We start from the raw sequence: 26851 nt of genomic DNA on the forward strand, positions 1-26851 counted from the left end.
CTCACTCGGTAGCCCAGGCTGGACTTGAATTCACAGAGATCCGCCTGGCTCTGCCTCCCGAGTGCTGGGATTAAAGGCGTGCACCACCACCGCCCGGCGCTGCTCTTTTATTCTCACGTGTCTTCAGACAAGTTCCATGAGTCTGGGAGGATCCTCGCAGTGCTTTGCTTACCTTTGAACCAGGCGCAGACTTGATGTAACTGAAGGTGTTGTATGTGTGGGAAGAAATGTTAGGTCATAAGAGGAACCCTACAAAACAGAGCACATAAAAATAAGATGCAGAGCTGGGTGGTGGCACGCACCTTTAATCCCAACACTCAGGAGGCAGAGGCAGGCCGATCTCTGAGTTTGAGACCAGCCTGGTCTACAGATCGAGTTCCAGGACAGCCAGGGCTACACAGAGAAACCCTGTCTTAAAAAAATAAAAGAAAACAAAAAGAAAAAAGATGCAGAAAGGGTAATTATAAGTGTAGATGCTAAGCGGTATCAATTAATTGAAATAACATTTTGTGTTAGGTTTCTGTTGCTGTGAGTTAGAGCTACCTGAGAGAGGAGGAAAGGTTACTTTGGGGCTGAGGAGATGACTCAGTGAGTAAGAACGCTTGCTGAAGCCGGGAGGTGGTGGTGCACGCCTCTAATCCCAGCACTCAGGAGGCAGAGCCAGGCGGATCTCTGTGAGTTCGAGGCCAGCCTGAGCTACCAAGTGAGTCCCAGGAAAGGCGCAAAACTACACAGAGAAATCCTGTCTCAAAAAACCAAAAAAAAAAAAAAAAAAAAAAAAAAAGAACGCTTGCTGTACAAAGGTGGACCAGAGTTCAGGTCCACAGAACCCATGTAAAAAGCCAGGTAGAACGGCATTACCCAGTGACCTCTTTGCATGTGGTCTCTCTCTCTCTCTCACACACACAACACATGACTGAAAATGGAGGTGGAGGAAGTACACACTTACCATCACAGACAGGCTTTGAGTTTTCACAGATTGTAGGTTTCCATGATCCCTAGTTGCTGGCCCATTGGCAGGCCTGTGGTAAGGCAGATCATTCCAGGGAAGGGAACATAATGGAACAAAGATAGTTACTTCATGGCAGTTGGGACATGAGAAGGGAGACAGAAAGGAGCCAGGGACATGGTACATCTTTCCAAGGCATACTTCCTGTGTCCTACTTCCTCCAATTAGGCCCCACCTACTAAGTTTCCATCACCTCCCCAAACAATGCCACCAGCTTGGGACCAAGTCTTTGACACAGGAGCCTGTGAGGCATTTCACATCCAAACATGACATATCCATTTTTTTCTAGTTAAAAGAACAGTGTATGCTTATTGGAGAAAAATTTAAGCATTTATTGAAGAAGCTTCTGCTTATGAAAGTAATACTTGCTTATTGAAACTTGAAACCCATGAAGCACTCAGAGATGAGAAGGCGCGGGGCTCTCTGAGGTTCTGAATAGGAGCAGCAGGGATCGTGAGGCAGTAAAGTCCTGGGACAGCACTGAGAGTGAACGTCAGTCTGTCCCCACACGGGGAGTCTGTCATCTCTTGTCCCCTCCAGATAGACCAGCTGACTCGAGACTGGACTCTGAAGTGGAATGACTGGCAGTCACTCATGGAGCATTACTGTGTGGACATCCACAGGAGGAGGCCTGGGGTGGTCATCGACTCCAGCCTGCCACACCTGATGGCTTTGGAAGATGATGTGCTCAGCACAGGTGTTGTGCTTTATCACCTCAAGGTGAGGAGGCTGGTGCATCTCCTTCCTTCCCGAGTGCTGGCCCCAGAAGTGAAGGAAGGAAAACTGAGGTCAAAGCCATGTTCTTAGGGATCCAGGCCAAAGTCTCAGAGCTGCCTTGGGCTTTGTGCTCGGGAATCTGATCCAGCACAAGGTGGAGTTTGTTTGGGTTTTGTGTAAATGGCTGTAGGAAGCTGGAAATCAAAATGATTATTTGTTTTCAACTGTTACTGATGCTTTTTGTAACTCGCTTCTTGTTTCTGGGCCTTAGTTTCTTCCTGTTAAGGTGAGGATGGAACCTCTTACATTGCTTTTCCGACTTCCTGAAGCATGCAGTCAGGAGAGCACAATCCTAACCTCACAAATATATCAGAAAGCTGGGAAGAGGGCCGCATGCCTGCAGTCCCCGCTGCTCAGGAAGGTGACGCAGGAGGCTCCTTGGAGCTCAGGAGTTTGAGGCCAGTTTGTTTCTGAAGAAGATCCTGTCAGAACTTCTAGACTACAAATACAGGCTGCTAAAACATGGGTGAATTCAAGAGACTAGAAAGCTTTCTTCTCACTCTTTCTTTAATTCCCCCTGTGTATCAACAAAAATAAATGCCTCCCCTTCACCCTCCCCCATCTCCATCACAGAACTTCCTAGAGAAGAAGAGGGAGAAAGATAGAGGAAGCTGAACATATGGGGGAGGGGCTAAGAAACTGATGGTAAGGGATGATGATAAACATCTAGAAAAAAGTCAAATAAAAGTGTAGACTCTCCAAATAAGAGCCCTGGCCATCATTTCTAAATGAGTAGTTTGAAGAGTTGACAACCTGCCTGTCCCCTTCAGAAATGATTTCCTGTTGGAAGACAAGCCTGTAGATGGCAGAACACATTTCATTGGCCATCATCCCTGTGCTCACTGAAGATCCGATTTTGTTCTTATAAATGTCTACAGAAGACATTTTAAAAGAACAAATAAAAGTAGAGGCTATGTGCTGCTGCTGCCATCTCTGGAGAAACCAAGTCCTCGTCTGTGGGACCTTAGGAGAGATGTTAGCCAAGCTCCTCCGTGTTCTTGGGACAAGCCCTTTGAGCATCTCAAGTGGAAAGCTCAAATAACCTGTTTTTTCTGGTATGCTTTGCATTTTGCATACATGGTAATGTCTCAGTGAAAGGCTTCAGGCAGAAGTGCTTGCCTACTTTTACCTTAACATATCTAAGTACCAGAAACTATTTAGCTCTTTCCATCATTCAGAACTGTAGGGAGAGATCAGGGATCAGGGGAGACCAGATCTGTTAAAACATCACCATTTGAGTGGAACTTTTCTGAATCACTGATGGAATCTGGAGGAGATTAAATAAGATGTTAGGTGGGAAAGCGTGGGGTGGCAGCAGAGGGTTAAGAGCCATGGTTACATTAGAACCTTAGGCCTGGAGGCAGTGGTGACTCCCTCTGAACCTAGGGCTGTTAATTCTCATTTAGTCAGTGAATTCAGAGTCTCCCTGCTCCTTGGTGCATCAGTGGACCGGTGAAGCGGCATTTTAGTTAATTTCTAGCTCTGTCATTTCTGCACTTTGTGGACCCATAGTCTATCTTGTTCTTGTTTTGTGTTTTTTCTTTTGTGGATGTTTTTCCTGCATGTATGTCTGTGTATCATGTGTATGCCTGGTGCTCACAGAGGCCAATGTGGGGACATTGGATCACCTGGTACAGGAGTAACAGACAGTTGTGAGCCACCACGTGGGTGCTGAGAATTGAACCCAGGTCCTCTGGAAAAACAGCAACCAGTGCTCTTAATCGATGAGCCATCTCTCCAGCCTCATCCCCATATTATTTTTTTTAAGGATTTATTTATTTATTATGTATACAGTGTTATGTCTGAACGCCAGAAGAGGGCGCCAGATCCCATTACAGATGGTTGTGAGCCACCATGTGGTTGCTGGGAATTGAACTCAGGACCTCTGGAAGAGCAGCCAGGGTTCTTAACCTCTGAGCCATCTTTCCAGCCCTCCCCATATTATTTTTATGGTTTGTTTTGATTGTGGCTTAAATAAGTATATAATAGTAGTGGCCCAAGATTCTTTGCATTTTTATGTAGTTGCTCACTTGGTCATAGACCTGAAACTGGTCCTTTGGTAATACACCAGAAACAGTTTTCTCGTGGGCCACCTTGGCAAACTCCTTGGTGGGACAGGAAGAGTGAATAGAGCAGAGATGGCTGATACTTTGTAATACCTTCTAATTACCTCTGTGTCACTAACTGCCTGTAGAAAGAGGCAGAAGAGCAGCACACACACACACACACACACACACACACACACACACACACACACACTCAGCCACCTAAGTGCTTGCTATCTGAGAGAGCGTCACCTTTTTGCCATAGTTTCATGATATTCTGTGGCCTTTATCCTTTTAGGAGGAATGTACTCCAACATCAAGTCCCTGAACTAAAATGAAGAGTTATAACCTATTTGTATTAGTCAGGGTTCTTTAGAGAAATAGAACTGATAAAAATGGGTGTGTGGAGTGGGCATTTATTAGAGTGGCTTACAGGTAATGGTCCAGCTAGTCCAACAGTGACAGTCTCCCAACAGAAAAGCCAAGAATCCAGTAGTTGTTCAGTCTACAAAGACTCATCTGGTCTTAAGTCTCCATTGGAATCCTGAAGAAGTAGATTGTAGTAGTGAAGGAGTGCCTTACCAGCAGAGCAGATGAACTTGCCAGCAAGAGTGAGGACAATCTAGCAAAAAACCAAAGAGCTTTTTTCCATGTCTCTTTCTTTGTGCTGACACCAGAAGGTGTGGCCTAGATTTAGAGTGTGTTTTCATTACTATCATATTGCTCTGAAAAGACACCATCACCAAGGCAACTTATAAAAAGAAGACATTTAATTGGGGTCTTCCTTACAGTTTCAAAGGGTTAACCCACAGCCATCATGGCAGGGAGCATGGTGGCAGGGAGGCAGGCAGGGCACTGGGGTAGAGCTGAGAGTTCACATCTGACCTAAAGACTGCAGAGCTGAGAGAGAGAAAGACTGGGCCTGGTGTGGGTTTTTGAAACCTCAGAACCCAGTGACATACCTCCTCTGACAAGGCCATACTTCTTAATCCTTCCCTAACAGTTCCACTAACTGGGGACCCAGCGTTCATAACATAATAATGTGAGGACCATTCTCATCCAAACCACCACAGGGTGGGTCTTCTCATCTCAAAGAAGGATTTCCTTGATTGGATCCTAAAACCCTGCCCGGGTTTTGATTGTTTCCAGATGTAGTCAAGTCGCTAATCAAGATCAGCCATCATACTCCTCCCTTGGCAGTGTTGGTAGAGGTTGGCAACCGTTGACTTGCATTCAGGGAGGGGAGGTAGAGGGCAAAGGGCAAATCAGAGCTTCATTGCTCCCAGGATTCCTCTCACATGCTGTTTTGGGAAACTTACAAGATCTCCTTGTTCTTGCTGCTGAAAGTGTGACCTAGTGGTGATTTTAGTCACTCCCATGGGGAGGGGTTATGGTGAAGCTGAAAAAACATGGGCTGGGCATTCAGAGACCGGAATTGTAGCCACAGCTTTCCTACTTAGCAAATGGGTGTTGTAGACAATTTACTCCCTATGAGCTTCAGATTTCTGGCCTGTAAGTATATAGTAAGCTGGGCAGTGGTAACACACACCTTTAATCCCAGCACTCAGGAGATAGAGGCAGGTGGCTCTCTATGAGTTTGAGGCCAGCCTGGTCCACAGAGTGAGTTCCAGGACAGCCAGGGCTACACAAGAGAAACCTTGTCTTGGAAAACCAAAGGGGGATGGTAAGAAAGATACAGTAATACCAGCATTTGGGGTTGTCAAAGTATTAGACAAAGCCAAGCACAGTTGTAAATGCCAGTGATCCCAGCGCTTGGGAGGCTAAGGCAAGAAGGTGAAAGTTTAAGACCAGCACAGGCTACATAGTGGTTACTGGCTCAAAAAAAAAAAAAACAAGCAAACACTGAACGGTGGTGGTGCATGCCTTTAATCCCAGCGCTTGGGAGGCAGAGGTAGGCAGATCTCTGTGAGTTTGAGGCCAGCCTGGGCTACAGAGTGAGTTCCAGGACAGCCAGGGCTACACAGAGAAACCCTGTTTCAGAAGAAAAACAAAACAAACAAACAAAAAAAAAAAAAACAAAAACCCAAAACTAACAAACAAAAAGATGTCTGCAAAACGTTCAGCATAATACCTGGGACATAGCAAATGTTACTTAAGAAATGGTGGAGATAGGCCTTCAAGTTAGTGTGGCTTTGCCTCCTAATAGAGTATATAGTCTGTAGTGGATTTGTCGTAATCCACGTAGTCTCTCCTAATTCAGAGGTTTGCTTGTGTTAACACCTGTTGCCTCTGCTCTCTTCTCCTCTCTTCCAGTTCCTTCCCCTATTTGTGCTTTACCCTTCCTAGAATTTGGCGTCTGTCATGCTTCCTCTGCAGAGCAAGAAGGTAACAGTCCATAAATCGTTATAAAAGGTCTCAGAGTCTCCTGGATCAAACACAGGCCACACTAACCTTAGCTGCTTTGAGAACGAAGTCTGTGTCTGCCCCCTTCCTTTTACTGGAGAATTTCTGACCTGCAGCTCTATCTAGTCCCTGACTTCAGAGTTTGTCAGCACTTGCTGGCCTTTGCAAACAGTCGGTGCTGTGTATCACTGTCAGTGTTACTGTTTGCCCCGTCCTCCTAGACTGCAGAGTGAGTGGACGGCAGGCCAGGCCAGCCAGACTGGAGCTGGGAAACGGTTCTAAAAATGCTGAGGTGGCATGGGAAGGCACTGATTACACACAAATGTGGACTGTGTTTTGTGGCAGGGCTATGTCTCTTTCTTTCTTATTGAAATGTCTTATTTCTTTCCTCCCCACAGGAGGGGACAACAAAAATAGGAAGGATTGATTCAGACCAGGAACAGGACATCGGTAGGTAGTCTGACACACAGGCAGCTATTTGTGCCTGAAAGATTTACTAAAGGAAGCTGATGCTCTTGGAGAGAAAAGGAGTCTCTGAAGTGTTAAGGGTCTGCTTCTCTTTCTGCTGCCAGCTTTTGGGTCTGGACGTTGGAAGGAGGAGGCTTATTCAGGGGAGACTCTCAGTTCTGGGTGGTTTCAGGTGGTGGGTGTTCCTTTCTTGTGATGGGAAATATTCCAACTGTTGGGTTGGATCTTGTCAAAACTGGAAGAGGCATTCTCTGGAATGGTTTCCCCACTCTGTTACCTCCTCCCCGCCCCCTTAGTCCTTCAGGGCCAGTGGATTGAGAGGGACCACTGCACCATCACTAGCATTTGTGGAGTGGTCATTCTGCGGCCTACCCGAGGGGCACGCTGCACAGTGAACGGCCGAGAGGTCACTGCTTCCTGCCGTCTGACACAAGGTAGGACTGTCTACCTGGATGAATGATGGACAGCTTCAATCCGATGGGTCCAAAGAGCTCAATAAAGCAAGCTTCAATCATGTGTTACTCAGCCTCTACACCCAGAGACCTGAAGATTTCCTAATATGATCCTTCCCCTTTAGGACCCAAGAGTAGAGAATCACTTGGAAATTTGTACTTGTTGATCTAAACCTCAGTTTCTTCATCTGTGATAATGGGAGCATAGGGCAGGATTGGATGAAACCTGTGTTTTTGAAGTTCTTGGTAATGTGCCGTAAAGACTTGGTGTCAGTATGCCTCTAGTACTAATCTCTTCAGATCCCATCCTCTGAAGCTGAACTCAGTCTGCCTCTTCCTGAAGTTTCACTGACTGCATTCCCTGGAACTTGTCCTGCTGTTTGAGTATAATTGTGAGATGTATAATTAATACATATCAACTTAGCAAAATTATCGACTTGGTGTAGGCATTAGTTTATCTCCCAGTATGTACTCCGAGCACAGTCATGGACTGAACTCATTTATCTGTGTCAAAGGGGCTGTCCTAACACTGGGGAAGGCACAGAGGTTCCGATTTAACCACCCAGCTGAGGCTGCTTTGCTGCGGCACCACAGGCCTAAGGTAAGCATGGCTGCGACTTCCGGGTGGCTGTTGGGAAGCTTCCGCACTGCCCCGTTGGCCTCACTGCTTTTTCCTTATCCCAGGTCGGAGAGGCCGTCGGCAGCAGTAGCTCTTTGGAATGGCTGGACTTGGATGGAGATGTCACCGCCTCAAGACTGGGTCTCTGTCCTGTTCTTTGGAATGAAAGGTGAGAATCTGTTCCTTGTACCAGTGGAGTCCCCTGGGTTTGCTTCTCAGTCCGTAGTTTGCAGCTGGCAGGGAGGTAGCCATGGCCCTCATTTGCTCCCTGCTTGGTATTTCATCTCTCTTCTCTGACATGACTTAACTGGGAAGTGTTAGCAGACATCTTTGGTACTGCTTCTAAACCTCACTTCCCCACAGTTCTCTTTAAATCCTGATGTGTGAGCTCATACCATATATATCGGTTAGCTTCCTCTGATTCTGAAAAATGAATCTCTTCTTTTTGGTTTCTCTCAAAACCAACAATGCAGAGCTATGCACCTGAGGGAACAGGACCTATGAGAACAGTAAAAACATCTTGAGATTCTGCCCTTGCTCCTGCTTCACCTGCTCTGTGATAAACTTTGTTATCCTTCATTATCCTTCTTATACAGAATCCTGTTCCCAGCTTGGGTACCTGCTGGGTTTGCCCCTGGAAGCTCTTGGGTTCCTTTTAGCAAAACTGACCTGTGCCTTCATGTCTAACTGTAGGAAAGTTCAGCAGGGGACTTGGTACCTGTGCAATCACTAGCAAGACCACCAAGTGCCTCCGACACAGGCTTCACAGCAGGTTCTTGTGGTCCTTGGCTCTCAGTCTTGAACAGGAGCATTTGATGGCAGATGAAGAGAGTCTCGGGTCTGACACTGACAAGGGGAGGGGTGGGCAGCAATGCACCCTCACAGAGCTGCTCACGGGTTGAATTTGAGGGAGTGGGGTCCTAGGGACAAGGTCTAGGGTTCTGGGCAGTGAAGGGCAATTTGGAAAAGCTGATGCGGGTATCCAGGCCAAGAATTCGGGACTAAGGCTGACATTCTTGTTTTCTCAGAGAGGGCGGTCTGTTTTGTAGGGTAGCTATGAAGGAGACTTTGTTTTGGGTAAGGTTTCTGTTAGAAAGACAGATGGAAGACCTGGTTTTTCTCAGAGTGCAGTATATTGGGAATAACACTGCCACTTAAAGAGCTGTGGATAGGGAAAAGGTATATTGGAATAGGGTAAACAGATTCACATCTGACCTACCACATAAAGGCTGTGTGATCTCAGGCAAGTCACTCACTCTCGGAGCCTGCTTCCTACCTCTAAAGTAAGAGTGCTGCTGCCCCTCCCCAGGGATCCTGTGATAAGTACTGAAGGACTCGAATGGGCACAGTACCCACATGCCTGTGGCCCCAGTGTGGGGCCCTAGGGAGAGCTGCTTTCCTTTCTTCCTTGTCCTCCCCAGAGTACTCGGTGGTCTCCTCCTACCTTTTAAATATCTTTAGATCCTCAGCTTCATGAGCACTGGCATGACCTGTCACCAACACTAAGAAGGTACTCTCTTATCCGGAGGACAGTGAAGGGCTTCAGAGTCAAGGCCTCTCCTCTGGACTGCCCTACCATTCAGTACCAGTGAGGACCTGTAGGCTGGCTGAGCCTATCCATCTACTGCAGTCCACCTCGGGTGCCAGCCCTTGGTCAGGTGGTATGGTGCTCAAGCCAGTGACTGGGCAAAGGGGCCGGGGAGTGGAACTGACAGGGGAAAATGCATGACCCGGTCTGGATTTCCTTCTGCTCTGCCTGAGCTTGGCTTCAGGGCTGCCCTTGTCTGTCTCTGGAGGAGCATTTCAGAAGGCCAGAGCTTTTTCTAAGATAGAGAACACTGACCATTTTCTTCTTGTAGTAGTGATCTGGACCAACTGTGGCCTGTGTTCTTTGAATTTCTCATTTGGAGTTGGGGATTGGGGGGCTTACCTTTAAATGTCTAGAACCCAGAAGAAGCTCTCACTGCTACAGACTCTGTGAGGCCCTGAGGTAGCAGAGGTAGAATGCCAGAGAGAGTAGAGGGTGGAGCAGTCCTGGCAAGTAGGTGGTGCCAGGCAGTATCTAGGGGATGCTGGAGCTACCTAAGATGAAAGGCAGCCATCGTTAGATATAGGTCCTTGGCTGCCCGGTAATGAGAACTTGATTTTGGTACCACATCCAAGCATGTAGCGTAGTTATTTTCTTTTTCACCTACCCAGGGAACTTGAAGAATGTGCTCAGCAGCGGCCTCCTTTCCGGTTGAGGCTGTGCGGCAGCTTGGGTAGATGCACTGTGTCGTCCTGGACAGTCTCCCTTACACTGTGTCGTCCTGGACAGTCTCCCTTACACTGTGTCGTCCTGGACAGTCTCCCTTACACTGTGTCGTCCTGGACAGACTCCCTTGCACTGTGTCGTCCTGGACAGTCTCCCTTACACTGTGTCGTCCTGGACAGGCTCCCTTACACTGTGTCGTCCTGGACAGTCTCCCTTACACTGTGTCGTCCTGGACAGACTCCCTTGCACTGTGTCGTCCTGGACAGTCTCCCTTACACTGTGTCGTCCTGGACAGGCTCCCTTACACTGTGTCGTCCTGGACAGGCTCCCTTACACTGTGTCGTCCTGGACAGGCTCCCTTACACTGTGTAGATACACTGTGTCGTCCTGGACAGGCTCCCTTACACTGTGTCGTCCTGGACAGGCTCCCTTACACTGTGTCGTCCTGGACAGGCTCCCTTACACTGTGTCGTCCTGGACAGGCTCCCTTACACTGTGTCATCCTGGACAGGCTCCCTTACACTGTGTCGTCCTGGACAGGCTCCCTTACACTGTGTCATCCTGGACAGGCTCCCTTGCACTGTGTCGTCCTGGACAGGTTCCTTACACTGTGTCGTCCTGGACAGGCTCCCTTACACTGTGTCGTCCTGGACAGGCTCCCTTACACTGTGTCATCCTGGACAGGCTCCCTTACACTGTGTCGTCCTGGACAGGCTCCCTTACACTGTGTCGTCCTGGACAGGCTCCCTTACACTGTGTCGTCCTGGACAGGCTCCCTTACACTGTGTCATCCTGGACAGGCTCCCTTACACTGTGTCGTCCTGGACAGGCTCCCTTACACTGTGTCATCCTGGACAGGCTCCCTTACACTGTGTCGTCCTGGACAGGCTCCCTTACACTGTGTCGTCCTGGACAGGCTCCCTTACACTGTGTCATCCTGGACAGGCTCCCTTACACTGTGTCGTCCTGGACAGGCTCCCTTACACTGTGTCGTCCTGGACAGGCTCCCTTACACTGTGTCGTCCTGGACAGGCTCCCTTACACTGTGTCGTCCTGGACAGGCTCCCTTACACTGTGTCGTCCTGGACAGTCTCCCTTACACTGTGTCGTCCTGGACAGGCTCCCTTACACTGTGTCATCCTGGACAGGCTCCCTTACACTGTGTCGTCCTGGACAGGCTCCCTTACACTGTGTCATCCTGGACAGGCTCCCTTACACTGTGTCATCCTGGACAGGCTCCCTTACACTGTGTCGTCCTGGACAGGCTCCCTTACACTGTGTCATCCTGGACAGGCTCCCTTACACTGTGTCATCCTGGACAGGCTCCCTTACACTGTGTCGTCCTGGACAGGCTCCCTTACACTGTGTAGATACACTGTGTCGTCCTGGACAGGCTCCCTTACACTGTGTAGATACACTGTGTCGTCCTGGACAGGCTCCCTTACACTGTGTAGATACACTGTGTCGTCCTGGACAGGCTCCCTTACACTGTGTCGTCCTGGACAGGCTCCCTTACACTGTGTCATCCTGGACAGGCTCCCTTGCACTGTGTCGTCCTGGACAGGTTCCTTACACTGTGTCGTCCTGGACAGACTCCCTTGCACTGTGTCGTCCTGGACAGGCTCCCTTACACTGTGTCGTCCTGGACTGGCTCCCTTACACTGTGTCATCCTGGACAGGCTCCCTTACACTGTGTCGTCCTGGACAGGCTCCCTTACACTGTGTCGTCCTGGACAGACTCCCTTGCACTGTGTCGTCCTGGACAGGCTCCCTTGCAGCCCCAGCAGAGCCGGGCAGCGGCTGCTTCCTTCCCTAGAAGGAATGAGAGCTCTCCCATGGAAATGCAAGTTGTAAATCTGAGAGCTGGGGACACCCAGTGAAGGAAACTGAGTAACCCCAGGGGAATCAGAAGATGTGGATCCCCACTCTGCCTCTTGGAGCTGGTGTTCTATGGGTTTTAGCTGGGCTTATCAAGGCCTCACTGATGGGTTTATATTTATAATTCAGCCATTACTGTGGCTCAAGTTTGAAGTGGTAATACAAGCACCACATAGGTAAATATATGTACAAAATGTTTTGGGTTAACAGTATTTCTTCTCAATGTTTCTGATTTTTTTCTGTATTTCCTGGAGGAATTTTTGTAGAAACCCTTAATTCTTTCATTTTTAAAGGCCAGAGCTCTTCTGTATGTATATACATGCATGTACACATGTTTGGTATATGTAGGACTAAAGTTGACATCAGTGTTTCTCAGTGGCTCCACTCTGTTTATTGAGGCAGGGTCCCTCACTGACTCCAGAGCTTGCCAATTCTAGACTAGCCAACTTGCCCTGGAGATCCTCTGCCTTCCAGGGGCTGGGATTCCAGGTAGCTACTCTTGGGATCCAAACCCTGGTCCTCATTTTCACACGACAAATGCTTCATCCACTGAGCTATCTCCCCAGTCTAGACAGAGCTGCTTAATTTAGCTAAGCGTTATTTTTTATCTTTTATTTTACTTATTTATTTTTGAGACAGAAAAACTAACCTCAAACTCATAATCCTCCTGCCTCTGCCACCAGAATATTAGAGTTAAAGGCATGTGCCACCACACTCAGCTTTTTGTACCTTTTGTAAGCATTTCAGCTCACATGGAAAGGGATCCTCTCAGTTGGGAGCCAAGGAGTACCACAAAGTCACGAAAAGCGCCGCTTACAGCCCTGCTCCAGGGAATGGTTTTCCCAATGTAACAACTCTGCTCCGGCAGGGGAGGGTTTCCCCAGCAAAGGTGTTACAGCTCTGCCCAGGTCCCCCAGAGTGTAACAACTCTGCTCAGCAGGGCAGGGTTTCCCCAGAGTGTAACAACTCTGCTCGGCAGGGCAGGGTTTCCCCAGCAAAGGTGTTACAGCTCTGCTCCCGCAAAAGATGTTACTTCTCTGCTCTGCTAGATTCCAGGGAAAGAAGGTCTCACCCAAACCTCATTCAAGAGATTTATTGAGAGCTGGAGAGATGGCTCAGAGGCTAAGAGCACTGGCTGCTCTTCCAGAGCTCCTGAATTCAATTCCCAGCAACCACATGGTGGCTCACAACCATCTGTAATGAGATCTGGTGTCCTCTTCTGGCTTGCATGCATACATGCAGGCAGAATACTGTATATACAATAAATAAATAAACTTTTTTTTTTTTTTTTTGGTTTTTTGAGACAGGGTTTCTCTGTGTAGCTTTGCGCCTTTCCTGGAACTCACTTGGTAGCCCAGGCTGGCCTCGAACTCACAGAGATCTGCCTGCCACTGCCTCCCGAGTGCTGGGATTAAAGACTTGCGCCACCACCACCCGGCCTATAAATAAACTTTTAAAAAAAGAAAAGAGAGATTCACTGGGAGGGAGGAATCTAGGAGGGTGGCCGCCTCTGCTGGGTGGAAAAAGGAAGCAGCCAACTGAACAGGCTCAGGGCTTCTGTAGGATCTCTTAGGGGCAGAGTTTGTCCAGGGAGAAGATTTGTCAGGGTAGGAGTTCCCTGAGCTTGGACAAGCTTGGATGGGCTGGATTTCACACTCAGGGATTGGTTGATTTTCCTGCTCAGTGATTGGTTGATTTTCCTGCTCAGGGATTGGTTGGTTTTCCTACACAGGGATTGGTTGGTTTCTGTGCTGAGTTGGCCAGGGGCAGAGCATGTTTCTTTGGCTCTGGTTTCAGGGCTAAAGTATGTTTCTTTCACTGGCCCTATTTAACCTTTTGGCTCTAGTTTCAGGGCCAGGGTGTGTCTTTCACTGGCTCTGGTTTCAGGGCCAAAGTATGTTTCTCTGGCTGGGCCTTTTACCCTACACCTTTAACATTTGTTTTATGATTTCCTTATGAGCCAGATGGTGGTGGCACTTGACTTTAATCCCCGTACTCAGGAGGGAGAGGCCGGTGGAGGTCTGTGCGTTCAAGGCCAGCCTGTTCTATGTAGTGGGTTCCCAGACAGCCAGAGCTACATAACATAGATAGACCCTGTCTCAAAAACAAAATAGAACAAAAAAGTCAACAACAAAAACCACCTGTTTTACTCTCCTGATTTCCTTATGAAAGTGGATTTAGGTTTCTGCTAAGCCCACAATTCTAAGAATATGGTAGTCTGATGACTATTCTCTGCTCCTGTACTATGACTTCATGAGCTGCCTATGACAACACACCTATTTGTTCCATCTTGTTAGCTGTCTGAAGCCCTTTCTGCCCTGTTGAATTCAGGAGTGCTCTCAGAGGACTTAAATCTCCCACCTATTTGTCCTGAGTTTGGTTTGCTTGGGTAACCCTGGACCTTTTGTCACAGGAAGGTGCTAGAAGAGGAGTGTGAGAAGGACCAGCAGACATCAAGAAGTGGCGAAATATCCCACAGAGCCCAGACCGAGCAACAGCAGTGCTACGTGGAGGGTCTGAGGCAGCAAGCCACCGAAGGACAGACTCGAGTTCAGAAGGAGCCAGAATTGGACCAGACACAGAGCAGTCAGCAGATAAGAGCCAGTAGGTGCCTTTGTCTGAGGTGTCTGCATCGCCCACCTTCAGTTCCGCGCTGCCGACCTTCTGTGTTCTGGCCTCTGTTGTCTCTGGGATAGGATGGAACCTTTTGTTCTGGGTGTTCTCTCTCTTTTAGAGACCAGCTCACACAAGGGGGCTGGAAATAAGCCAGTGGACTTCTCTATGGCCCCTCAGAATGATCCACCTTCTGCTGACACCCTGCGGTGGCCCACTTGTCTGGGTGTCTCCACCCGCCCCACTTGTCCACTGTCCTGTTGAGGCCTACGCGTCTCCCTCTCCCCCCCTGCAGTAGGGAGGCCCTTTGGTGCTCACCTGCCATGTCACTCTGTTCCACCCTTTTCACTCCTCACCACTCTGGCCATGGCTGGAGATAGCTGAGTCCAGGCAGCCATAGACAGAAATTGCTGACCTTCTCTCTGGGTGTTTTTGGTTCTCAGACCAGCAGTGGCTTCTCAGAGAAGAGACCTGGCTAGCCCGCTTACAGGAGACACAGCAAGAAGACGGCCGTGGAGAAGAGAAAGAACGTGAGGCCTTTGTGGCACCTGATGCTTGGCTCCCAACAGTTCCTCAGACCCCACCATCCCCACTGGTCCAAAGCCAGAAGAGGGTGGTGCAGCCGCGGCGCCTGCGGAGACGCAGTCCTCGGGCTACAGTGTGGAACACCAGGCAGGAAAAGATCTCAGTCCGGCTGGAGAGAATTGTTAAGAAGCAGAGGCCGCTGGAGACCCAGAGGAGACTGGAGCAGCTCAGGGCACTCTTCGGGCTCCAGGATGATGGTGCCTCAAAGGCCCCAAGGTGGGTCTCCAGCTCCAACACCTCAGGCCCAGGTTCTGAGCCTAGAAGCAGATGGACAACTTGCAGCTCTCTGAGCCTCCAAAGGCTCTGCAGCCAACGCCTGTCCCAGCTACGCAGGTACCAGTGATGTGCACCAGGAGCAGTGGCTGGCGGTACCCAGCTGCCCAGGAAGTGTTCTTTACTCCCAGGGCTTCTTCTTCATCTTTGAGGTGGAGAGGTGTTTTTCCCTCTGTCTACACATCTTTACACAATCAGGCTGCTTCGTATTCTTGTTGAGCCGCTCTGGCTCCTGGCTCATTTCGTGAGTATTTAGACCTGGACTGTCCAGAGGCAGTCTCCTTTATGTCCTGCTCCACAGGCCTCCTGATCCCACAGGCTGCCTCCTCCCTGACCTGACACACGACTCCCAGGTTCAGTTTGGATCTGCCTCCCCTGCTCCTCATGCCCTTTCTGTTGTCCCAGGGTGGGAGCATGTTATCTCTCTGATACTTGGAGTGGAGGCCCATGTCCTGTTCTGTGTATCCTCAGCCTTGCTCAGAAGAATCACACAATGTCTGTTGCTGTTACACTTGCTCACCTCTCTGTTCTTTAAATAACTGTGCAGAAAAACGCAACTTTCTATTATGGAAAAACTTTAAACATGCAAAAAGTTGAGAGACTTACACAGCACCTAGTTTCAGCAATTATAAAGACATACCGATTCACTTCTAGTCCTACCATTCTATCTTCCAAAGGATTTAAAGCAACAGCATGTCATTTTAACACCATTTCTTCAAATATGTACCTCTGAAAATCTATTGTCATACCTACTGAGTCATATCTGTGAAGATCAAGGTTGATAGCTTAATAGAATCTAAAACTGGTCACCCTCGGGTTCCCAGTTGTGTCAAGTATGTCTTGGTTTTTCAAATCAAGATCTAATTTATATCCGCCTGCCACTCTCCAGTCGTTGAACTTCCTGTAGTCATTCTTTCCTATTTCTTGATATTAAGTGTGCAAAATGCATCACATCTATAGATGGTACCACTTCATCGATTCATCTGCTTGAGTTGTTATAGTATTAAAATTGTTTCTGCTTTCCACCCTCTTTCAAATAGTCAGTTGCTTAAACTTTTTCCTAAGATAAAGCAGTTGAGGGCGGGGGTTGAGTAACAGTATGCATCTGAGACTTCCGAAAGCCAGGGCTCTGTTGGCAAGTCAGCTTTTGTATGTGTTGAGATGAGGCCTGCAGGGCACAGTGAGTGACATTATCTTGCTTTCCACCCTCTTTCAAAGCCAACTAAATGGAATGTCATATTCCTTCTATTGATAGGACATAGGGGACAGGACATTACTTTTCTGAGATGGCTTTCCTTATCTTCACAGTGCTTTCCTGACCTGGGATCCTGCCACCATGTCACCACCTGTGCCCGACGCAACTCACCAAATACCAGAGAAGACCCTATCAGCAGATTCCATTCCCCAGGCTACTGCTTCCCCTCCAAGGACAAGGTGCCTGGGCAGGAATGGCCTCCATCCATCAGGCTGGAGGAAGTTCTATCCAGCAAAGGGAGCCTCAGCCAGGAGGGGAGTCTCTACCCAAGGCACCTGTCCCACTGTGAGACACGAGTCTGTCACTAGCCAGGAAACTAAGTCACTGGGTAAGCAGCCCTCTCAGATGTCCTCCCAGGGCTCAGTGACTAAGAAGCTAAGGCCAAGGGATGGTCCAAGGCCCCACACCCCTGCTGCACAGACCGGAAGGACTAAGGGACTAGCAGCCTCCGGCAACACACAGCCTGGGTGGCCAAGAGAAGGGAGCCGTGGGACCCCCGAGGCTCCGAAGGAAACCACTTCCCACTCTACCTATCTCAGTGGATCCAAGCAAGCAGCTGGGCATGGGAAAGGAGCCAAGGCTTTTCAGGCAGAATCCAAACCACCTCCTCTAAGCAGGGCATCAAAAAAACATCAGAGGGTGCTGGCAGCTAGGGCCAGAGACATTGCCAGAAAGTTATCTCATCTGCCTCATGGCGGTCCTTTAAAAAGACAGCATAGTACAGGGGAGCCAGACACGCTGGCCTCATTCACAGATTCCAGACCTCTAATGGATCTTGTAAGAGGAAAGGACAAGGACTTATCTGACACCGATAGCAGTTACTCAGTGGATTCTCTCTCTCATGCCTGTGCCAAAGTCCCAAAGGAGCTGCTGAAGCCAGAGGACCCTCAGGGAAAATGGGATCTTCCAGATCCGGAGAACTCTGAAAGTGACACCAGTCAGTTATCTGAGGATTCACTCGCTGAGAAAGGGTACCAGAGCCCCCCAGAAAACTCAGGGGATGAGTATTCCACCATGAACCATGGACATTCAAGGACCAGAATTTCAGTCCCTGTGAGACACCTCCCCAAGCCCTCAGACAGTAGCTTATGCACTCCAGCACGTAGAAACTTTTCCTTGGACAGCCTGATTGATGCTGAAGAACTGGGAGAGGATAGGCAAAAGGAGCCTTTCCTTGGTTCTGCTGATGAGATGCCTACAGAGACGTTTTGGCACCTGCAGAAGGCCGTCCTACCTTCAGTAGACCAGGAGGCAATGTGCAGGTCTAGCCCTATCAACCATAGAACAGGAGTCAGGCAGAATGCCTTCCTGCCAAAGAGCAATTCATTTTACCTTGATCCTCAGTTCCAGCCCCACTGTGAACCGTCTGAGTTAGAAATGGAGGCAAGCTATTGCGAACAAGCCAACTCTCTCCAAGGCATGCAGCTTGCAAGAGAGAGCCCCCTGGTATCTGTGGATTCATGGTTTTCTTGTGACTCTAAGGTCAATCCCAGCAGCCCCTCAATGACTGTACATTCTTTATGTCCAAGTCCTGATGTACATGAAATTCAGCCCCATGATGAGATGCCCAGACACGGGCTAAATGTCGAAGAAGTAAAGCCACCAGGCGCAGTCCTGCCACACAGCTGCGGTGAACTGCCCCAAGACAGTGCTGAACCACCAGATTTGCACACAGCCTTTGCTTCTGATAGATCCAAGCCCTCAGTCTGTGGAAGTCAAAGGCTCCCTCAGCCAGGAGCTGATGGTGTCTTTTGGGGCAAAGACATCCCTGACATGACCTACCAGGGCATCTCTGAAGAGTCGCACAATTCTGACTTGTCAAGTGTGCTGGCTCCCTCTGCCACCTCGCTGACTCGTGTAGACAGTGTTCTTGAGAAGAACTGGGTTGCCCTTCAGCGGAAGTACCTCCTCGGACTCTCTCGCTCTGTCTTGGAAGCTGTGGGGGAGCCCAGGCCAGCTTTCTCCTTCCTGGAGGAAGACTCTAGCTCCCTGGCTGAGGCTTCTGATAAAGTAGAAGCTCAGCTGCCTGTTGGCTCTGGGGTATCTGCAGATTTAGATTTCAGCTACTTTACAGTCCACCCATCAACAATCAGGCACCTAAGAGCAGAGAAAGACCATGACAGCTTGAGTGCCACCTTAGAAAGTGCTTCTGACCTCTTCAGTGCCATTGAGAAGGTGAGTTACAATGGGGCGTACTCAGCAGACCTAGAATCCCTGGCCTCGGGATCTATAAAGGCACAGACCTGTACAGCAGGAAACAAGATGCCAAATTCTATGGCAGAAGCATGGGAGGTCAATCAGGCCAGCTTGGAAGGGTGCCTTCAGGGTAGCAGGAACCCTGGGCTGATAACTTCCTCTGGGCAGTATTTCTTCCAGAAGAAGGCTTATCACAGTCATGATACCTTAGCCACCAAAGCGAACCATTGGCCACGGAAGCAAATTATTGGCCCTCTTAGGAAAAACACTGCTGTGCAGCCAAGACTATTGAGTCACAACAGCCACCAGCACCCCCTGCTGGAAGAGAAGGCAGATTCTCAGCAGCATGCCCAGGAAGCAGATGGAACACGTACAGATGCTTCTGGCCCTTTCCCTCCAGGTCCAGAGCTGTCCCCGCACTCTGAGCCCTGGAGTCCTTTCCCATCTTCTCTGCAGCCACCCCCCTTGGAGACATTCTATGTAACCAAAAGCAGGGATGCCCTGACAGAGACTGCTTTAGAGATTCCAGCCTGCAGGGAAGCCTGGGTACCATCCCCACCCCCCAGGGAAGCCTGGGGCTTTGGTCACAGCTGTCAAGTCCTCCAGAAAGCTCACTGGAAGAATAATTTACCCAAGTTGTCCCAAAGCCAGAATTCTAAGATTGACTCATCTCAGCAGGTAACAACAAAGAGGCCAACTGATCTGAACACAGGAGATGTTACTGAAGAACTGGAGAAATGTCCTAGAAATATGAGAGAGGAAGGAAACCATGATTCTGCTTACTGTTTTGTTACCCAGAACAGACATCTCTCTTCTACCAGCCTCAAAGTTTGTGAATGTGGAAGTCAACTTGGAGTTTTAAATAAAAAGTACAGCCTCTCGGTCCACAAGGAAGGAGAAGGGGCCTCTGCATGGCACCACCGCAGCGTTGCCTTTGACGGCTCGGACTCAGATCCTTTGCTCTTCATTTGTGATACCAAGGCAAGTGAGGAGGGGCAGAGCCCACTCCCACCGCAGATACAGGCCTGTGGTGTGCACAGCCAGTCTTCTTCGGGAGCCAGGTCCAAGTTCATTGGTAAAATCACCAATTTAGATCTGGAGAAGGTCATACCAGAGGAAATTGCTGTTTCTTTGAAGTCCCGATCGCTCCACTGTCCAGTATGCAGCCCCGTGATCATGGCAGGAGGCGGGAGTCCAACTCATAGGTGGGAGGGGAGGAATAAAACTGTGCTTCTCAGGGAAATGATTTCCAAAGACAGCGGAGAAGAGTTTCGTCTCCCAGGAACCCAGTATACCTGTGAAAGATGCCATCTAGTTATGTGCTCTCAGGAAAGAAAGCCTATTGAATGCAAGGCCCATGGGCAGTCACAAGAAAAAAAGTCCAAAGAAGAACTTTTGGGAGAGAAACAGAATAAAAGAGTGAATAATGCCGATGAGATGGCTAAACTGATCAGGAGTGTGATGCAGCTGGAAACTGGCATCTTAGAAATCGAATCCAAGAACAACAAGCAGCTTCACGCTTCCCAAACTCCAAGTACAGATTTTATGCTCCAGGCGCTACGGGATCAGGAGAGGGCTGACCATGTCCTGATGCCAGGAAGTTCTGGAAAACACTTATTCTTTGAGGATCAGCCATCTTTTCCAATACAGGTAGAGGATGGTCTCTTTGGAGACAGTGAAGCTAGGGAAATGGAGTATAACAATGCTATCAGTAATAACCCCCAGGTCCAGAAAATCATAGGAAGCCCCTTCAGATCCAAGGGACATGCCCAAGAGAGGCCGTCTGAGAGGGAACACTCACACCCATCACCTGGAGTAGACGGGCTTGCCAGGGGTCCGTGTGGTTCTTTGGGGAAGGACATAGTTGGCAGAGAGTCTAGCAACATTTCCCTTCACTCACGGAGAATGCAAGTGCTCGCTAGAACTCCGCCATTGCAGCCCAGTGTGGTGAGCTCGCCTGAGAAGGATGATGAGCTTCTAAATGCATCAGCAGACTTCCAAGACCAGGCTTGGGCCTTGGAAAATCTCAAGGAACCAGAGACTATGGAAAGTTTTCAGGAAAGCCAAACCATTGATCTCCTAAGGGATTTAGAGTTGGAGGATACAAAAGCTCACAGAAGAGTTAAAGAACTGGCCTTGGAACAGGGAGAGAACCGGCAAGAAGAGAATACGGTCTCGTTGACCCAGAAGCCCCCTGCTCCAAGTCAGCACTGTAAGGGAACATTTTTCAGCCGGGAGACTGTCTCCCCATCCCATAACCAGACGGACTTCCCTGCAGCTCTTCCTTACGGAGAACTGAGTGGTGCTCAGCCCTTGCATTCTCCAAGCTTACTAAGAAGCTGTTTGCATGCCTCTGATACCAAAGGCATCTCTTCCTTTGAGTACATTTTAGAGCCTACAATGTTGAAAATTAACAGAAGTTCCTTGGCAACTGGAGTAGGCCATCAGGATTACAGTGAAGAGGCCAGAAGCGGTAGCCCACAGGGAGGTGTTACAGGAGATGCTTCCGCTGCGCACACGGCCTGGTGTGGGCCTGTGACACCCATGGTCATGAGAGCTAGTGATCAGTCTGCTACGCCAGAGAGCATTACACTAGAGACAGAGGACTGGATAACAGTAAGCCCCAGCCCCGAAGAAGACCAGAGAGGGCTAGTCACTTCAGCAGGCTTGACTCCCCAGGAAGGCTGGGGCGCTGAATCTGAGGCAACTGTACAAAAAGAAATAAAAACCAGTTCCTTGAACAGGGTCTCAAGGCAGGCTGAAAAAAGGGTCAGTTTCCTCTTACAAGATGATAGCGACCAGGGTGAGGAGGAAAGGCAGAAGGCAGAGAAGAAGTCCAAAGACCAACAGGCTGCTAGCAGTGCTTGCCTAACATCTTTGTCTCTCCTGAGGGCGCCTGGTCCAGAGCCTGTGCTACTCCCCGACTCCTCTATCCATGCATCCATATGCCTGGCTATCTTGGCAGAGATCAGACAGGCAAAAGCACAGAGGAGGCAGCTTAATGACTACGTGGCTGAGGGGACAGTCCTTCCTTATGAGACTTCACAAGAAGAGTGTTTTCCAAAGGCGGCCAGTAGGCCTCGGGAGCAAACGGTTCGGTTAGGTTGGGACGGCACCAGGAATGAAGGTGAAGCCCAGGGACCGCATCTGGCCCCTCCATCTGCTGTGTCTGCTGAGAGGAAGGCACAAGCCATGCCTCCCGGTGCAGGGGGCTTTCAGCATCTGCCCCGCCCTGAAGCTGACAGAGGACCATGGCATCATTTGCTGCCTTCCTCTCACATTGTCCCAGATCTAGAAAAAAGACATTGTACCGGAGAACCAACACAGTTTGGGGGAGCAAGTGGATGGTCTGATTCTTCTGAAGTCATGGAGAAAAAGAAAGAGACATCCAGAACATTGTCCTCTGTTGATCCTTTGGCCTCAGACAGGCTTCTTTCTACGCCAGCTATAGAACAGGATGGGAGGGTAGGATCAGAAAAAGTATCTGTCTTATCTTCTCAAACTTCTTGTGATGGTCCTGGTGGGATTCTGCATGGACAAAGTCAGTTAGCTGCATGGAAAACTGCAGAGAGTATATCCTTTGGTCATCAGGACAGCATCCCAGAGGATAAGGAACCTAGAAGTCTAGATAGTACATGTGGAGGAGGCTCAGGTAAAATCTTAGTGGCCACCCAGGAAGGAAAAGCAGTCCATTCTGAATGTCAGTCTGTGATCTGTAATGTTGATAATTCTGCAGGCCTTTCAGGGCCTAAGCAAGACCATGTTCAGTGCTCGGATGCTTCTACTGCCTTAGAAGAAATGAAGGCAAGTCCAAAGCCATGTGTTGTCCAACCAGGAGCTCCTAGAAAAGTTGAAGCAGAAGCTCACATGTGGCATGCTGTCAAGTGGAAAAATGTTGACTCTGGCCTGGCAGAAGCCCGTGAGGCTGACGCCAGTAATCCAAGGTCAGCTCCCCTGCTAGATCAAAGACCTAGCCTGCATCTCAGTGGAGCCAGAGAAGAGGTTCCAGGTCTGTGCCCCAAAGAGCGCCTTGTCTTCGAGGGGAGCGCTGGAGGCAGCAGGCCACTTGGCTCATCTTATGAGGAGGAAGAGAACAGAACTATTCCTTGGCCTCAACTAAGTGGTTCTCAAGCTTCTGCTGTCCATGCCTGCTGCTCCCTTTCCTCCACTCTGCCATGTTACAGAGATGGTGTCCTTAGGAAGGGAGCTCCTCAGGCTGCTGTACATCCTGCCCACTCACCTCTCATCGTACCATCGAGGGCCTGTGAAGTGGATGGAACAGCAGAGAGCTTTTCCAAAGACTCCCAGGCGTCTTTGGCACATGGCCTCGAGCACAAACATGTTCATGGAGAACTGGGGCCTGTAGACAGTAGCATTCCCAACCCATCCACTGTGGCTGCTGTCTCCTCTCCAGCTCAAAGCTGCTATTCCCTGTGCACCTCAGAAGTGAAGGCAAACCTCCATATAGTTGCTGGTAGACGGTCAGCTGAAGGTTCTGAGAAAAAGACTTCAGGGAAGAAGGCCAGCACTACCCCTGAGGATGCTTATCCAACCAGCCCTGCAGGCGCACATTCTGAGCCACTGAGGACTCTAAAGGATAACTCTGGAGCGGAGGATGCACAGGAATCTAAAACCAAGCCAGAACCTCCTGTGGTGACTCAGGGACCACATACCCTAAATTTAAATGAAGGATCTGTTGACAGCACGTGGGTCATAGCAGCTCAATATGGACATTTAGAAAACACCACCGGACGCTGCTCAGAAAAGACACAATCTTCCACTGAGGTCAGGAGTCACAGTTGCTTGGGTCCCCAAGCCAATTTTATAGACAGGCTAAAACACACCCGCTACCCTCAGATTGAGACTTTGTGGGAGGAAGAAGAGCAACAGAGAGACCAGACTTCAGGAGGTGGCAAAGACCATGCCCAGGTCAGAAATCGAGCATCTTTAAATGAGGGCGGCTTTGATGGCTCTCATCCTAGAGATGGTGGAAGGGGAGGGATGGCTGTGACCAAGTCTCTGGTGGCCCAGACTGTCTTTTCAGACCTGGAAGACCCAGCTTCTCTGCCCTTGGGGCAAACTGAAACATCACAGCCTGCTGCTCAGACTCCAGACCAACTCAGCTCTGGAAGGGAGCAGCCTGCTCTCTGCCACGGGCACTCAGTTCCTGGGATTGCAGTCTTCTCCGGCCCTAAGCATGCCGGGTACTCCCCTAGACCTCAGTTCTCTGTGGTCAGTTCATCTCGATCTTTTCAAGAATTAAATTTAAGTGTGGCATCTCCTCCAACAGATGAAGATGCACAGGGGCCAAAGAGTTTGTGGAGCCCACATCTCAGGGGCCATTCCTCAGAAAAGCCAATGTCAACGTCTCCAGAGACTCAGGATTGCAATCAGAAAGCTTCATGTAATCTGAACAGTAACCCCACTGATCTCAAGCCCCTGAAACCTGTCATTCCTCCTTATCCAACATCTTCTACCGTGTCATGTATGCCAATCCCTGATTTTATGACTAACTGGATGCCTGGTACTCTGGAACGGGTCCAGCAAGGGAAGACAGACAAAGTGAGTGTCCAGGGCATGCCAGAGAACTGGCACTCTCGTGCGGACGAGGAAGTGCTGTGCTTTGGTGCTAGTGACAGAAGCCCCTGTGTCCTCCCCTGGCGTCCGCAGGGACCTGTGCAGATTGGCTGGAAGCAGTATGTGTTTGGAAGTGCAGATGATGTCTCTTGTAGCCAGAAACCCCAGTGCCTAATACCATCAAATACGGCTCAGTGCTCCAGCATGGATAATGCCCTAGATGACAAGAACCCCCCATTTCACTCCCATCTCAGGACTTATGCCCCAAATCAGGATCTGTCAAACATCCACAACAGTACTGAGAATGACCAAAGTTCAATGGAAGGCTGGGAAATAAGGAGTTCTTCACTGGCTGTGGAGAAGCCCCATGACTTGACTGGATCTGAAGGAGTTGCCCCAACTTGGGATCCTGACAAGAGACCCCCACTCAAGGACTCTTCTGAGGAAATAGGCTGTCTGCAGAGTGAGCTGCCTCTGGCTGGAGAGAGTGCCACAGCTCCGGTAGATGAGACTGTAGTGCTGTGCCCGTCCGAGACAGGCCGTGCTGTGAGGCAGGCCCGGATGAGTGCCTCTGAGCAGGGAACCCAGACCCTGGGCAGCAGCCTCTACTGGAGCTGCTCTGATATCTCTACTCAGCCCGATGCTAGGTCAGTGTCAGACTCCGATCTGGCCTCCTGGACCAGCATGCACAATCTTTCTCTCCACCTCTCACAGCTTCTGCACAGCACTTCCGAGCTGCTTGGGAGTCTCTCACAGCCAAGTGTGGTCCTAAAGGAGCAGAACACCAGGAGTGACTCCCTAGATGAGGCCCCACAGGCCCTCATGATGGACAGGTCTACTCAGACCACTTTGGATGAGGGCATTCAGACGGACCTGGCCTTACATCCCCTGCCCTTCCAGGCCCCAGAGGTCAAGCCTCAGGAAGTCAGTGTGATCCTTGAAGTGATGGACTCAGGTGTCACTACCATGGTTCAAGAAAAGGGATATGTCCCAGGGGTATTTCAGAAGAAAGGGGCAGAGGAAACGGAACTCCCAGATCACCATGAAGGAAGTACCCACTATAAGCTGCAGAGACCTCCTGTGCCCTCACCACACTTGAGGTTTCAAAAAGCCCATCTTGGGCAGAACTTTACTTTTGTGAGCCCCCCAGCTTCTACTGATGGCTCCCCACCTCCCAGTCTGCAGCCAGAGGAATCTTCCTTGGTGGTCAACAGTTCTAGCATTTCCCACCACTCAGGGCTCTTCCTTGGAGCTTCAGAGTTCACCCAGAAGAAGCTGGGCTCCTCGAGTGCCCTGCTGGTGGACAGGGCTTCCTCTCCAATCCTCACATTTACTGCCAGCACCCAGGAGCTGAACAACCCCTTAGCCTGTTGGACTGTATCAGTTCCCTCCGCTCATCCTCTGAAAGACTTCCAGGAGGTTGACATCAGTTCTGACCTTGCTCTTGGTAACCCGAGACCTCTAATGGATAATTCTCAAGCCATTAACGAGTCCGCTGTCACTCAGAGAGCTGAGTCTCTGGATAGAGAAGGCAAGAGCCCCTTAGAAAAGAGTTCTGAGAGAGCGTTTGATTCCAGCTCCCCATGCAGCCCACAGCAGAGCTCTAGTCTCCAAGTTAGTTTCTTAGGGCAGGCCCCTCTGCAACTTCAGCCCAGGGGCGCCACTGGAGACCAAAGCAGACTGCCATCTCCTCTACCAAGGCACAAGAGCCTGAAGCTAGCGGGCAGCTTTGTGCCTGAGAAGGTGGCTTCCATAGGGCACGGTCCACGGAGCAGTAGGAGGCCAGGGCAGTGGCCGGGCAGGGCAGCAAGTGAGGAAGAGAGCTTAGTGTTTATAGTGGAGCCACAGCCCGGTCTGGATCTATCTTCTTCCTGGAGAGGTCTTCAGCCCCTTAGCCCTTGTCCTGTCTCCGATACTACAGGGCTTCGAAGTCCTGCTGTAGAGCCACCTCAGGCCTGCCAACCTGGGGAGCTGCTCTGCCCTGATTCCCATGTGTGTGTGGCCCCTGATCCCCAGCAGCACAGCCTGAGGGACCTCCCAGTTCATAACAAATTTGATAACTGGTATGGAGCTCGGGATGGATCTTGTGGAGAGCTGCGTGTCAGTGAGAATGGAGGCACTGGGTGTGATTCCAGTTCTGTAGACCAAACCCAAAGGCCCCTGCAGTCTTCTGATGACAACAGCCAGAATCCTGTGTGGCCCCGGTTGAAGCACATCCCTTTGCAAGTTGGGATCCAGAACCCCTCACTCAGTGTGGAACTCACAGAAGCAAAACTGCACCGTGGCTTCGGGGAGACAGATGCCCTGCTGAAGGTGCTGCAGAGCGGGACAGGGGAGGCGCTTGCTCCTCAAGAACCTGCTCTGTCCTCTTGGGAGGAGCGCTCCACCAGGTAGGCCCTGGGCCTGGAGGGTCAGGGTAGGCAAGGTAAAACAGGACCCACCCGAGGAAACTTAACAGTGAGCTATTAGCTCTGCCCTTGCTCCCC

General features: G+C 49.9%; 1 protein-coding gene across 6 annotated transcripts in view; it reads left to right on the forward strand.

Annotated features, from left to right (window-relative positions):
* Stard9 (StAR related lipid transfer domain containing 9) overlaps positions 1 to 26851 on the forward strand; it is a 98428-nt gene that overhangs the window by 61737 nt on the left and 9840 nt on the right. For 2 of the 6 annotated variants that reach the window (XM_042276019.2, XM_042276021.2), the window contains exons 16-23: positions 1550 to 1729; positions 6594 to 6645; positions 6960 to 7097; positions 7631 to 7716; positions 7800 to 7903; positions 14280 to 14470; positions 14923 to 15397; positions 16646 to 26755. In XM_042276019.2, coding sequence (XP_042131953.2) covers positions 1550 to 1729; positions 6594 to 6645; positions 6960 to 7097; positions 7631 to 7716; positions 7800 to 7903; positions 14280 to 14470; positions 14923 to 15397; positions 16646 to 26755 — 11336 coding nt within the window. Of the gene's footprint in view, positions 1 to 1549; positions 1730 to 6105; positions 6178 to 6593; positions 6646 to 6959; positions 7098 to 7630; positions 7717 to 7799; positions 7904 to 14279; positions 14471 to 14922; positions 15398 to 16645; positions 26756 to 26851 lie in introns of those variants that run through there. The other 4 variants (XM_042276027.2, XM_042276023.2, XM_042276026.2 and 1 more) reach the window with 4 other exon arrangements.

This window comes from Peromyscus maniculatus, chromosome 4 (assembly GCF_049852395.1).
Source record: "Peromyscus maniculatus bairdii isolate BWxNUB_F1_BW_parent chromosome 4, HU_Pman_BW_mat_3.1, whole genome shotgun sequence".
Taxonomy (NCBI): domain Eukaryota; kingdom Metazoa; phylum Chordata; class Mammalia; order Rodentia; family Cricetidae; genus Peromyscus; species Peromyscus maniculatus.